A 15,402-nucleotide genomic window follows, 5' to 3' on the forward strand; every position below is an offset into this window, starting at 1 on the left:
GGTGACGGGCACGTTGTTTTCCAGCTCCTCTGACTCCATGTCAAGCAATCCCAAATATAGTCTGTGCTATAGGCCCTCTGGCACTCTTCAGTACTGGCATTAGGCATTTAAAAATTTCTCCCCCCCTCCCCCGGTCTATTTTTGCACATACCCACAGCAGGAATATTCTTCTCTCGTTCCAGCGGTGGTTCTGTGCTCTCCGTGCTGCACAGATAATGAGCCATTCTGCTGGGGAATGCTCCTCCCTTATTGTCATGTAGTTTCCTCTGCTTGGTCCGTCTTACGTTGCCTAGTGTTGCCTGGGAACGGTGTTGTGATGGTCCTTTGTGTTTCAGAATGTTGAGGGTGTTTTTTCTGATTGGTCTGTCATGCAAGGGCGGGGCAGAGAGACATGATCAGTGTTGTGGCTTCACCACCATGAATCCATGAACCCTTCAGGGAGTGACTGAGTGACTTCAGAACGTTGTCTTCAGAACGTTGAGGGTGAGTTTTATTATAGTAGATAGTTGCACAGCATATTGTTCCTTTTTTATACATTAATAAAAAGATATAAATATAAAATTATAATTGTTCGAAGCGTCAGCAGATGAGGACAGAGCCCATGGGGACAGGGCGGAGAGGGGGACAGAACCTGCGGGGATGGGGTGGGGATGGAAACAGAACCCACGGGGAAGGGGGGAGGGAATAGGGACAAACTTTGTCCCTGTGTCATTCTCTAGTTTATTGTACCCTGAAAAGCCAAAGCATAGTAACTGTTGAGAATGTAAATACACGGAAAGTCCAAAAAAGTGATTTCTTTGAATAATCCCCATGATGTAATTCTTGACCAAAGCAAATACAGAACTGTGTTCTGATTTTTAACCTATCTCCCATTTATTAAGAAATACTGTGTTTTGGACTTTTGCTACAGGTTTGAAAATGCATCCACATTTTAAATGGCTTCCATATTAAGAAATACACAGTACCTACAGGACATCTGGTGAGTTAGCTTAGTTTTGACAAAAATTTGAGTTACTGTGTTCTGGCTTATCAGGGCAGTATACGTGGAGATATGTTAGATCGCCTTAAAGTTTTGACCAGGAAGGATATGAAGTAATCTTGAGTTCTTGTAATATTTTTACCACTGTGTCCAGGGCTTTTGGATGTACAGTTACCTATAATTCTTTTGTACAGTGCAAAGATTTCTAGAAATAAACAAGAAAAATATAAGTAATAGTGTTTCTACTCAGCTCTATCTAGATCAGCCAAACTTCAAAGGAAGGGACCTGCTTCCCAAGCAGAGTGTAATATTTCCTGCTTACGTGACTGGTCTTACAGACTAAATATACACTTCATGGTTCAGCGAGATTACTGTGTTCCTGGTATCACACTGTATAAATGTGACAGCTGGCACTGCTCAAAGCAAGAAGCTCTAATTGAAACCATGAAAATGATTTTGATTCTTAACAGAAATGTGTGCAATTTAAGTGAAGGATTAGGTAACATCACCTTTGTGGTAGATTTGATTAAGTTAGAAAAATATCCCATTCTGGGGTTTATTGTGTTTCAATCTCACTCTGTTAACCTTTGTCTAAATACATTTTACTTTTTCATCTGATTAGTCTCAAAGCTCAGGCACTATAATATCTTCTTTTTTTTAGTTCAATTTTTTTATTGTAAACTTTATCAACAAACAAACCCATAATCTGAAAGTGCATCACTCAGCAAACTGCACATAGTCAGCAGGGGAGAGAAGTCAGTAATCTGCCAGGCACTTGTGACCCAGTATGGTTTTTCTTATGTCCTTATGTTCGTAGAGGTTTTATGTATTAATTTAGTCCAATAAAAAGACTAGGGGACCCGAAAATATTTTCAAAACAAACAGGAAGAAATGTTTTTTCACTCAAAGAATAGTTAAGTTCTGGAACTTGCTGCCAGAGGATGTAGTAACAGCGGTTAGCGTATCTGGGTTTAAAAAAAGGATTGGACAAGTTCCTGGAGGAAAACTCCATAGTCTGCTAATGAGACAGTCATGGGGGGGGGGGAGCCATTACTTGCTTGGATTGGTAGCATGGAATGTTGCTACTCTTTGAGATTCTGTTGTTATATGTTGATACTTAGCTGGGCTTAAAATGGAATGCAAATGATGTCTGATATCTGGATCCTCTTGGTAGAAAACTTTTCTGAGCGCTCGAACTCTCTAGAGTTGTTTTGGGGTTTTTTTTCTCCTTGTTTGTTCTCTAGAGAGTTCAGGTGCTCGGACAAGTTTTCTACCGAGAGGATCCAGATATCAGACATCATTTGCATTCCATTTTAAGCCAAGCTAAGTATCAAGATATAACAACAGAAGACTCCTGAGGAAGGCCTTTTAGACCGAAACATGATTCGTGTTGAGTCTTGGATATCATAATAACGAACATTGGTTTGATCATCGTCTGATGTACCTAACTGTACACCACTACAAAAGCCCTCAGGTCTGCAGATGTTTCCTATCTCTAGGTCCAGTTGGTATTTTCTGGATTTTAGAAGACTCATGATTTCCACCATAAGTGTACTAGCTAAAGTGGGATATAGGCCTGGGTCCTTTCTCTACAGTCCACTTCACTGACCACTAGCCTACTTCTGGGACCAGCTTGCTGCTCTAATAGGAATGGCTATAATATCTGAAGCTGTTACAGAGCCTGGAATGCACTGTCACATCTTTGGAGGGTGGGAGCGGGTCAGTGACCACTGAGGGATTAAGGGTGGTCATGCCTTAACCCCTCCAGTGGTTAGCTGGTCAGTTAGGGTATCTTTTTTTTTACTTATTTATGATTGAAACAGGTCCAGATAAAAATGTCCCAATTTTTGCCCTAGATGTTTATACCTTGTTCCACTGTCCAGGAAAAAACACACTCACATGCGATTTAGATAAACCATCTCAAATCTGAGACTTAAAAATTGCAACTTGGACATTTACCTATGAAAAATGTCCATCTGGCTCTTCATGCCACTTTTCAGTCATTTTTTTTTCTTTTGAAAATGAGCGCATTTGGGGGTCTTTTACAAATCTGCAGTAAGCACTATCATGCGATGAAGCTGCAGTGTAGTAAATTTAAAACGAATCTGAGGAAATGTTTCTTCACTCAACGTGTAGTTAGACTCTGGAATTCGTTGCCGGGAAAAGTGGTTAAGGCGGTTGACTTAGCAGACTTTGAAAAAGGTTTGGACGACTTCTTGGAGGAAAAGGCCATAGAATGTTATTGAATGGACGTGGGAATAATCCACTATTTCTGGGATGGGCGGGACAAATTGTTCTTTTGGTCGCTGTTGGAGACAGGGTGCTGGGCTCAGTGGACCCTTGGTCTGTCCCGGCATGGCGATGCTTATGCATTTATTTATTTATTTATTGCATTTGTATCCCACATTTCCCCACCTATTTGCAGGCTCAATGTGGCTTACAATATAATACAACTACAATCACATTGATGGAATAGAGAATCAGAGTATATATAACAGATAAGGTGCATAAGAATATTATGGCAATCATATTAACGGAGAAGAATTTCAGAATTATTGCTATTAAGGTTCATACGAAAATTATGTTGATTAAGAAGTGGGTAAGTGGATAACAACATAATATAATATAATATAAATACCCATTTGCTGCCAAAGGGGGATCAGGTACTACCTATGAATAAAACAAAGTAAAAAAAAAAAAGTATGATAGCCATGCACTTTCCTCCAGATTCTATATAGTGTGTCTTGAGATCCGTGCCAAAACCCAAGTGAATTCTATAATAACGCGCATAACTTAACAAGTTTAACAATCTAATGAGCATTGATAACAGCACTTAATAAGCAATAATGAACACTAATTGGCAATAATTAGAATTTACATGCATAACTCACTAAGCGCATGCTGTAATGAACTGCGCCTAAATTGTAAAGTGCACAGTTCAAAAGGGGCGTGGCTATGGACGGAGAAATAGGCGTTTCATGGGCATTCCCAAATTTACGTGCATTGTTATAGAATATGGGCCCAGTCCGCATAAATCTACATGCAGGGATTTATGCCACATTTTCGTTGGTGTAAATGGATGCTCAAAGTTTTAGGCGCTGGGATATCAACTAAGCCCTGTTTACAGCCACCCCCCCAACACTGTTTCTGAATATTTTAGTGCTGCCGACATATGTATGTAGGTAACAATTGCTACTTTTATGTGTATGTCCATTTACATGTAAAAATGGGACCTGCTTTAAAATCATCTCCTGTGTTTATTTTTGTTACATTTGTACCCCGTGCTTTCCCACTCATGGCAGGCTCAATGCGGCTTACATGGGGCAATGGAGGGTTAAGTGACTTGCCCAGAATCACAAGGAGCTGCCTGTGCCTGAAGTGGGAATCAAACTCAGTTCCTCAGTTCCCCAGGACCAAAGTCCACCACCCTAACCACTAGGCCACTCCTCCACTGTTGCTACTATTTGAGATTCTACATGGAATGTTGCTATTCCACTAGCAACACATTCCATGTAGAAGTCGGCCCTTGCAGATCACCAATGTAGCCACGCAGGCTTCCATGTAGAATCTCCAATAGTAGCAACATTCCATGTAGAATCTCCAATAGTATCTATTTTATTTTTGTTACATTTGTACCCAGCACTTTCCCACTCATGGCAGGCTCAATGCGGCTAACATGGGGCAATGGAGGGTTAAGTGACTTGCCCAGAGTCACAAGGAGCTGCCTGTGCCTGAAGTGGGAATCCAACTCAGTTCCTCAGGACCAAAGTCCACCACCCTAACCACTAGGCCACTCCTCCACCGTTGCTACTATTTGAGATTCTACATGGAATGTTGCTATTCCACTAGCAACATTCCATGTAGAAGTCGGCCCTTGCAGATCACCAATGTGGCCGCGCAGGCCTCTGCTTCTGTGAGTCTGACATCCTGCACGTACGTGCAGGACGTCAGACTCACAGAAACAGAAGCCTGCGCAGCCTTCTACATGTAATGTTGCTAGTGGAATAGCAAAAAGATCTAATTGGACACAATTTCAGCAAAAAACTTTCACCGTAATAGCAAAGATGAGCTGAATGTTTTGAATGTTTTTGAATTTCTAATCAAAGTATTGAACGGTATCTTTTATATTTAAAAATATTTTTCTTTTTTCTTTTTTCTCCTTTTATCTATAATACACTCAAAGCAGAGAAAAAGACCTCATCAGTCCTAGCTTGGCGTTACTGCGCTTAGTGTGCTCAAACGCCAGCGTTCTTTGGACTCCGTTTTAATCCTCGGTCTTAAAAAACTCTGCTCCTATATAGTAAATAGTGAATATTATAATCAATGATGATCAATCATGATCTTTCTTTCTTCTATATCGAATGTTAGAAACAATACTTTATGTTACTTAGCTTTAATCTTGCCCTACGGGGCTCTCCGTTTCGCTATATATAATAAGCTTCTTCAGGGGGCCAAGCAACTTTTTGGCTGATCACGATATCTGTAATCAAACAAAATGATACCATATAAACCTTAATGTGAATGATCATTCTTTAATATAAATATATATATATAAAAATAAAATCACGAGCCATTAAACCACTGACCTTATAGCATGGCATCTCTGCTCCTATGACTCCGGTAGTGAAAAGCACTAACCGGAAGGAACCATTCTTATTTATACTCTCAATCAGATGTAATCAGCTCTAAATCAAGCTCTAACTGGATTAAATTCAATCAAGGGAACTCAAAGAAAGGCAGCCCATTCAATTACTGAATTTAGCCCTCTGGGTTCTAGGGTTTGTAATGTATAGATCCACTTCTGTTCTCTTCGAATTAGCATTTTGTCCCTATCACCTCCTCGAATGTTACTAGGAATTTGGTCTATCGCCAAACATTTAAAAGAATCAAATGTATGTCCTTGCTCCTGGCAATGTGCTACAATCGGAGCTCCTATCTTGTTCAATTTAATACATGAACGATGTTCAGTCATACATTGATGTAGTCGACGTTTAGTCTTTCCTACATATATTTTTTGACAGGGGCAACCAAAATGTATACAACAAATGTCGATTGACAATCAGTCTGAAACTGTAATTGATACACTCTGCCATCTACTGGATTTCTAAACTCTGTTACTTCTTGTGTGATGTTGCATGTTTTACATTGTTGACATTTCTTATGTCTCCCCGATACATTATGTTGAATTAAAGTCGGTAGATTGGCTGGGCTCACAATCTCTTTCAGATTGCGAGTCCTAGAGAAAGCAATTCTAATCTGTTGGTCGTGCAAAATTGGATGTGATTGCATCATAGACCAATTGTGTTTAATAATGTTCCTCATTCCATCTCCTCCTTTAAAAAACTGAATAACAAAGGTATTTATATCTCTACTATCTATCTGTGTTCGTGGTAAATTAGTGGAATAGCAACATTCCATGTAGAATCTCCAATAGTATCTATTTTATTTTTGTTACATTTGTACCCCGCGCTTTCCCACTCATGGCAGGCTCAATGCGGCTTACATGGGGCAATGGAGGGTTAAGTGACTTGCCCAAAGTCACAAGGAGCTGCCTGTGCCTGAAGTGGAGAATCGAACTCAGTTCCTCAGTTCCCCGGGACCAAAGTCCACCACCCTAACCACTAGGCCACATTACATGTGTGTTTTGCAGGCAGTCAGACTGGGTTGGACTGGTTTATGATGGAGAGGAAACTACCTGCTTGAAGACAGCGTGTTGACTTAATAGTTCACTAGAAGACAATCTTTTGTTGTTGTTGTTGAAGGATTAGAAATTCTGACTCACCTGCGTATTGTCTCAGTCAATCCAACTGAATCAAGCCCAAGACTAACACAATAAAACCCCAATGACTGATCATGTGTGAGGATGATGTAATACTGGATAAACATTTGCAGTACAGCGATTTAAATGCGTGCCAAATAAAGTGGTCATGGATCTTAATTATATCTGTATAGGTCTCTGTATGTAGTCTGGATCCCGCTTTTCCTTTCTTGCATTGGCACAGTTAATTCAAAATACAAGTGGGTGAGTTTAGCTAATCTGAAGCAAAATTCTGGACCCAGAAGGCTGGGTGTAGCTATTGTCTGTCTATGTTCCTTTCATTAAAATGGCTGCTCATTGTCAGAAAACTACTACTTCTACTTATCATTTCTATAGCGCTACTAGACGTACGCAGCGCTGTACACTTGAACATGAACAGACAGTCCCTGCTCGACAGAGCTTACAATCTAATTAGGACAGACACAAAGGACAAACAAGAGATAAGGACAAAGTGTAGCAAGATTCCGGAATCCCAAAGAGTAGCATGATTCTGTGTAGAATCCTAAAGTGTAGCAACATTCTGGAATCCCAAAGACTACTACTACTACTACTTATCATTTCTATAGCGCTACTAGACGTACGCAGCGCTGTACACTTGAACATGAAGAGACAGTCCCTGCTTGACAGAGCTTACAAGAGTTAAAGGACATCTTTCAGCTATGCCAAGGGAGCAGAGAGGTGGTCCCTTTAAATGGCTCAGAGATGCCACCCCAGCAGTGGCACTGGGCATTATAAAAATGCATATGCGTACTCATAGCCTCATTGAGTGATGAATGGCAAGCAACTACAGCCACCCCATTGTCATCCTAAACATAGAAAAACATAGAAACAGAGAAGGTAGATAAAGACCATATAGCCTATTCAGTCTGGCCGTCCGTTCCATCTACTCTTCCTATCACTCCCTTAGAGATCCTAACACTTGTCCTAAGCTCTCTTGAATTCAGATACTGTTTTTGTCTCCACCACATCCACCAGGAGGCCGTTCCACGAATTCACCACCCTTTCCGTGAAGAAGTATTTCCTCAGGTGACTCCTGTCCTCTTGCACCTTCATCCCAGAAGAGTAGCCAGACCTCGATGGGAGGGGAAGCCAGAACCCAAGTTGAGGGGCACATTTTTGCCCGCCTCCCCGCTGCCGCCCTCCCGTCACCACTTCTGCCCCGCCCCCGCCGCTGTTTCCCCCGCCGTTGCTGGAAAGTACCACTGCCCCACACCACCGCCGCTGCTGGAAGGTACCTTGGTTGGCGGGGTTCCCGCGCTGCTCTTACATTGCCTGGTGCCCTGTCCTGTTTTCAGTGCAAAGCACGCTCGTTTTAATGAAACTGAGCATGCGTGCTCAGTTTCATTAAAACGAGCATGCATGGCGCTGAAAAACAGGACAGAGTGTCAGGCAATGTAAGACCAGTGCGGGACAAACGCCTTAGCTGGTGGGGGTTGGGGACCCCCTTCCAGCTAAACCGGGGGCCATGGAGCCAGTTTGGGGGGCCCAGGCCCCCATGGCCCCCGTAGCTATGCCACTGCTTCATGCTATGCCCCCTCATTCCAGAGCTTCCTTTCAGTTGAAAGAGACTCACTTCCTCTGCATTTATGCCATGTAGGTTGTGACAAGGCAAGCCCCAGAGATCACCCCGTGAAGCAGTTGAGCCCAGAACTACGGATCCCATAAGTCCTTGCAAAAGAAGGAATGGATTCCCAGCCCCAGTGGGGGGAGCCAAGGCTTGAGGCAGAGTGAGCCTGTTACTCTCTTCCCCACTAGGGGGAGAGGCAAGGTTGAGGCTCAGTTTCCCTGGCTTATCGCCATCAGTATATAATTCCCCCCAGCTGTGGGAAGGGGGAAGCTGAGTTCCTGGAGGCTCTCAGTCCCCAGGAGAGAGGGGATACGAGGATAGAGGGAGATTCCATGGAATATGTGGAGGAAGGAAGGAGCCTGCCACTAGAGCAGCTCAAGGGAGAGGAATCAGCTATCATGGAGTGGGAGAATTCAAAGGTTGCCCTGCCCAGCCCAAGAAGGCAGTGGAGGAGGCCACAGAAACTGCCAACCCTGTGCCTCGCAGGGTTTCCTCAGGACTGTAAAAGGCAGGTGATAGGTGATATTGGGGGCTATGCAAAGACTGTAAATGAAGAGTTTCTGCTTTATTGGGCTATAGTAAAAGTATACTGGATTCTGACTAACCCTTCGGAAGGAGGGGGAACTGAGCGGGTGCTAATGGGATTTTGGAACCTGGATTGTACCTTTTTCTTTTCTTTCCTTGTGTAGATGATCGTTTAAGGACTGTATCTTTATTCCTTTGGAAGACTATGTTAGGCAGGCTGTACCTTTTGTTTTGAAGAAGATGTTATGATTTTGGCTGGGAAATTGCCGGGATAATAAAAGGATTTTGGCCCTGAGTTCCCGTATCCACAGTATTCTGTCTCGGGCTCCGAAGAGCCCCGTTAGCCGGCTGGCCCACCCCAGAGGAGGAAGCGAACCCCCTTTACAAGGTATTTAAATGTCGTTATCATATCTCCCATCTTCTGTCTTTATTTATTTATTTATTTTTGTTACATTTGTACCCCGCGCTTTCCCACTCATGGCAGGCTCAATGCGGCGGGCAATGGAGGGTTAAGTGACTTGCCCAGAGTCACAAGGAGCTGCCTGTGCCGGGAATCGAACTCAGTTCCTCAGTTCCCCAGGACCAAAGTCCACCACCCTAACCACTATACATATTGAAATCTTTAAGTCTATCCCCATACGCTTTATGACATAGTAACATAGTAGATGATGGCAGATAAGGACCTGTACGGTCTATTCAGTCGTCCCAACAAGATAAACTCCTAGCTTAAGGTATCTGGATAGCAGACTGAATATTGCTACCATCCAGATAAGTTCTAATTCTGACCACCTTTTATTTATTTACTAGTAAAAAAGGCCCGTTTCTGACACAAATGAAACGGGCGCTGGCAAGGTTTTCCTTGGAGTGTGTATGTTTGAGAGTGTGTGTGTGCGAGTGAGTGTGTGACAGAGAGTGAGATTGGGTGCGAGTGTGTCTGTGAGAGAGACAGTGTGTGTGATTCTCCTCTCTCCCCTGCTACCCCTGTAGCCACCCAGTGATTCTCCTCTCTCCACTGCCCCCCTCCAGCCACCCAGAGATTCTCCTCTCTCCCCTGTCCCCCCTGAAGCCACCCAGGGATTCTCCTCTGTCCCCTGCCCCCCCTCCAGCCACCCAGTGATTCTCCTCTCTCCCCTGTACCCCCTCCAGCCACCCAGCGATTCTCCTGTCTCCCCTGCCCCCCTCCAGCCACCCAGCGATTCTCCTGTCTCCCCTGCCCCCCTCCAGCCACCCAGTGATTCTCCTCTGTCCCCTGCCCCCCCTCCAGCCACCCAGCGATTCTACTCGCTCCCCTGCCCCCCCTCCAGTCACCCAGCGATTCTCCTCGCTTCTCTGATTACCTCCGTCGAAGCGGCCGCATCATTGAAAGCCCTACCCGTCTCCAGCCTTCCCTTTGAGTTCGTTCCCTCAGAGTCCCGCCCTCTGGCTGGCTTCTGTAATGTTCTGTTCATAACATCTCCTCACGTCAGCCAGCCTCCAGCGTTCCCTTTCCTCTCACTGTTCCGCCCTCTGACGTCATTACGTTTTGACGCAAGGGCGGGGCAGTGAGGGGGAATGGAATGCTGGAGGCTGGCTGACGTCAGTAGATGGTTACGAAGGCAGGTAGACACATTGGAACTTTGCAGGAGCAAATTATATATAGAGATTTATATATATATATATATATATATATATATATATATATATATATATATATATATATTTATTTATTTTGCTGCATTTGTATCCCACATTTTTCCACCTATTTGTAGGCTCAATCCAGCTCATTTCGAAAGTTATCAATGGCCGGCGATCTCCTGAACCTGGCCAAATAGGTATAATCGAAAGCCAATTTTGGCTGGGTTCAACTGCTTTCCGTCACGGAGCCGGCGAAACATCAAGGGGGCGTGTCAGTAGGGTAGTGAAGGCGGGACAGGGGCGTGCCCACGAAATGGCCGGCTTCGCCCAATAATGAAAAAAAAAAAGCCAGGTTTGTAGAGCATTTCGCTGGCTGTACTTGGTCTCATTTTTTCATGACCAAGCTTCAAAAATTCAATTTTCCAAGCTACAGCATAGCATATATGAATTTAGCTCGTCGGATTCAAGAGAAGTTCAGCTACTTTGTAACCGATACCCCTGGTGCCATGATACAACTGAATGGTTCCTGATGAAGCCCTGTAGTGGGTGAAACGTATCGGGCCCCATTGAAAATCTGCAGTTGAGATGTGGGGTTGTCAAGCCAGCATTTATTAAGCTAAGTTCATATATGCTACGCTGTGGCTTGGAAAAGTTTCTTGTTACTCAGTTATTCTTAAGTAGAGGAGTGTGGTAGCCGTGTTAGTCCACTCTTAAGGTTATCAATAGAAATCAAACAAAATAAAACATGGAAAAGAAAATAAGATGATACCTTTTTTATTGGACATAACTTAATACATTTCTTGATTAGCTTTCGAAGGTTGCCCTTCTTCCTCAGATTGGAAAGGAAGAAGGGCAACCTTCGAAAGCTAATCAAGAAATGTATTAAGTTATGTCCAATAAAAAAGGTATCATCTTATTTTCTTTTCCATGTTTATTTTGTTTGATTTCTATAGATTCTACATGGAATGTTGCTATTCCACTAGCAACATTCCATGTAGAAGTCGGCCCTTGTAGATCACCAATGTGGCCGCGCAGGCTTCTGCTTCTGTGAGTCTGACGTCCTGCATGTACGTGCAGGACGTCAGACTCACAGAAACAGAAGCCTGCACAGCCTTCTACATGGAATGTTGCTAGTGGAATAGCAACATTCCATGTAGAATCTCCAATAGTAGCAACATTCAATGTAGAATCTCCAATGGTATCTATTTTACTGTCATAGTAATGCTTGAATGTTTTCACTTATATACACTGTCAGCTAGCACATTTGCTTATTTCCAATCTGAGGAAGAAGGGCAACCTTCGAAAGCCAATCAAGAAATGTATTAAGTTATGTCCAATAAAAAAGGTATCATCTTATTTTCTTTTCCATGTTTTATTTTGTTTGATTTCTATAGATTCTATATGGAATGTTGCTATTCCACTAGCAACATTCCATGTAGAAGTCGGCCCTTGTAGATCACCAATGTGGCCGCGCAGGCTTCTGCTTCTGTGAGTCTGACGTCCTGCACGTATGTGCAGGACGTCAGACTCACAGAAACAGAAGCCTGCGCAGCCTTCTACATGGAATGTTGCTAGTGGAATAGCAACATTCCATGTAGAATCTCCAATGGTATCTATTTTACTGTCATAGTAATGCTTGAATGTTTTCACTTATATACACTGTCAGCTACCACATTTGCTTATTTCCGATCTGAGGAAGAAGGGCAACCTTCGAAAGCCAATCAAGAAATGTATTAAGTTATGTCCAATAAAAAAGGTATCATCTTATTTTCTTTTCCATGTTTTATTTTGTTTGATTTCTATCAGTTATTCTTGAAATCTGTGCTCTAATATGGGCAGTTGTGATTGAAGAATGTAGGGAAAGTTTACCCCCATGAAAGAGACTAGGTCACGGACACAAAAGTTCTTGTAGATATAAGTGTCTTGTTGATCAGACCTCGGCGGGAGCCTTGGTTTCTGAGGGTATTTCCCACTCTCTTCATTTCATTTCTTTATGATCATCCTACACAACCCTTTGGATTGTGCTTGGCTATAAATCCTGACACCCCATAAAATATGCATAGACTTTAGAAATGCCCATTCCATGTCCCCTATCAACTGTGTGATTTTGAATGTATATGCACCACATTACAGAATACACTTAGCGAACTGTGTGCATAAATTGTAATTAATGTCAATTAGTGCTGATAATTGCTTATTAACATCCAATTGGCTAGTTTACCAATTAAGTTATGTGCATTATTATACAACTAGTAAAACATGCCCGTTTCTTACGCAAATGAAACGGGTGCTAGCACGGTTTCCTTCCGAACCTCCCCCCCTCCCTACTCACCCCATCGGCGTCCTGAAGGCACTGTCCGCCATTGTTGCGGACCTTGGCACGCCACCTTCAATCGGCTGATTCGTTGGTTGTGAAGCCACTGATGCCATTGCTCCGCCCTCGACGTCATCACGTTTGACGCGAGGGTGGGGCCCCAACACAGTGTTTTCGGTGGCTTCACCACCACGAAGGCTTCGAACCGGAAGGAAGTGCCCGGAGGACCTGACAGTGACGTCAGTGTCCTCAGAACGTTGAGGGTGAGTTTTATTATATAGGATATGCTTTGATTTCCACACAGAAGTTAAGGTGCTATATATAGAATTTGGGGGTATTTGCAGGTACTTTTCTGTCCCTAGATGGGATTGATTTCAAAATAGCGAGCAATGCTTAATGGAAATTGCATGCAAATGAGCTGTATGCAATTTCAGCAAGCAGCTCGGTAGGGAAAGCGTCTAGCGAATGTGTAGAACAGTCACTCGCTAAGCATTGATGCTATATGCACACCCAAGAAAAAAAAACTACAGTGTGTGTGCCGTGTATATGCCTCCACAACGTGTTTCAGCCTTTTTTAGTTCCATGACAACTTTTTTACAGTTTCTTTTTGTAGGGTTCCACGAGAACTTTCACACCCCTGGGGTGGAGGGGGGGGGGGGGTATTTTTTATATATGCATGCATGAAAGCTGTATGTAGCTTTTTTTCCAGCTGCTGGTACCGTGCACATACCTCCACAATGTGCTTCAGTTTGTTTTTTTTTTGTGTTCTATGACAACATTTTCAGAGTGCTGTTATGTGCAGGACATATGCACATGGCATATTTAACACACACGGGCAAATACTATTAAAATATGACAGCAGGCTGCTTTGTTGAGACGTTGCCATTATGCTACGACAGTTCCAGACCTCCCGGAAAATTTTGCACTTTAAAGGTAGGCGCTCCTTTCAGTGCATCGTTCGGAAATGGCTGAATGCTCATTTTTATACTAATCAGCTCTTTGTAATAAATTTGCATAGGATTATCATTGGCTGCTACTGCGAATGGTAAGATCGAGGCAGGATCCCTTTGTGCATTACTCGCTGAAAAACATGAATGCTAAAAGCTGCCTAGAACCAGTGTAAATCACACCTTGTTAGCACAGTAAGCTTTGTGCTTCAGGCTCTAAAAGTCAGTAGGGCAAATCCAAATTATTTCTGCTTCCTCCATATCCCTGACCTCAATCACTAACGAGCCCGAATATCTTTTCCACAAGTACATGGGAAAAATTGCCGAGCTTCAGGTATTCACGTGTTTCTACAGCTCAGGAATCTTGCAGAACAAGAGGTTGATTTTTTTTCGCTTCTGGAGTTGCCTTTCGGGATATCAAATTACCTGATCTTGCGTGTTAGTGATACATAAGTTGTTTGTTTACAGCGAGTCATGATTGCAAGGAATCCATCAGCTTCTGTCACAGCTGACTGCTCTGTATACAGAGTACTGGACATCGTGATGAGGAGGAAAAGACTCAGCTCCAGTCTTTCCACTGCACTTCAGCTGTTTTTGTTTGCCTATTAATCTGTGTGTACACAAGATAAAAATGATTTACTTATTGGTGCAGACTGAATGCCACAGTTTATCCAGTGACGCTGATAAAGTCTGGTATTGTGGAAATAACTGTATTGCAGCAAGTTTTTCCTAATCGTATTAATGACGGAGATGAGCATATTCTACCATAAAAGGTACCACAGCCTGTAAGGAAAGTCTGCTCCTGCAGCAGCTTCTATATAAATTATTATTTTCTTCTGTGTCAGTTTTATTTTCATAGCGGGAAAATAAATACATATTTATTGTGCAATAAAAACATCCATTTTCGGCAAAACTGAAAAAAAGGCATTTTTTACAAGTGCGCTGAAAAACGATTCTGTGCACACCCAAAACACGCGTCTACACTACCGCAGGCCATTTTCCAGCATGCCTTTGTAAAAGGGCCCCTCCGGTTTTAAAAAAAGTTTTACTAAGGTGAATTCCCAGTGCACACTCGGCTCACAGGAGCACAAGGCAGTATAGGATGAAAAACACATCAGCTTCCATCAGTGTTATGCAACAAACCATTATCGGAAAATGCTTCTCCAAGAAACAATAGCAAACTGGTATTGATTTGATTTTCTTATCTATTGCCAATTGGAGAATAATTATCAGAAGAGCTAGTAGAATTATTGCATTCCGTTTCCTACTGATTGAACTATTGTGTACATTTGAACCTCAAGTTTGAATCTGTAAGATTACAAGGCAACAACAGGATCCACCACTGATGAACCAGTAGACGAGAGTTTAGAAAAATAAATAAATACATGAAATAGAGCGGAGGTATGCCAGCTGACTGATCTCATACACACACGCACACACACACACACGCACATATCTCAAGACTCCCTCTAAGTTAATTACCAGCCACAATTATAGTGTTGATGCTGTGTGAATGCATACACAAGGATAGAAAATAGCACACAGGGGACTGGTCCTTCAGGCTCAGGATATTCAAAAAATAGCTCACCTAGAGTGCCTGAGGCCCAACTAGCAGACTCTGACGCATGTTTACTTACA

At 42.9% G+C, this 15,402-nt stretch overlaps 1 protein-coding gene across 1 annotated transcript in view; it reads right to left on the reverse strand.

Moving 5' to 3' along the window:
• Nucleotides 1–14,303, reverse strand: part of LOC115472568 (monocyte to macrophage differentiation factor-like) — a 96,541-nt gene extending 82,238 nt beyond the window's left edge. The window contains 1 exon segment of the mRNA XM_030206864.1: nt 14,191–14,303. Within this exon segment, the coding sequence (XP_030062724.1) occupies nt 14,191–14,303 (113 nt within the window).
• Between the last annotated feature and the right edge of the window lie 1,099 nt (nt 14,304–15,402).

This window comes from Microcaecilia unicolor, chromosome 6, assembly GCF_901765095.1.
Source record: "Microcaecilia unicolor chromosome 6, aMicUni1.1, whole genome shotgun sequence".
Taxonomy (NCBI): Eukaryota; Metazoa; Chordata; class Amphibia; order Gymnophiona; family Siphonopidae; genus Microcaecilia; species Microcaecilia unicolor.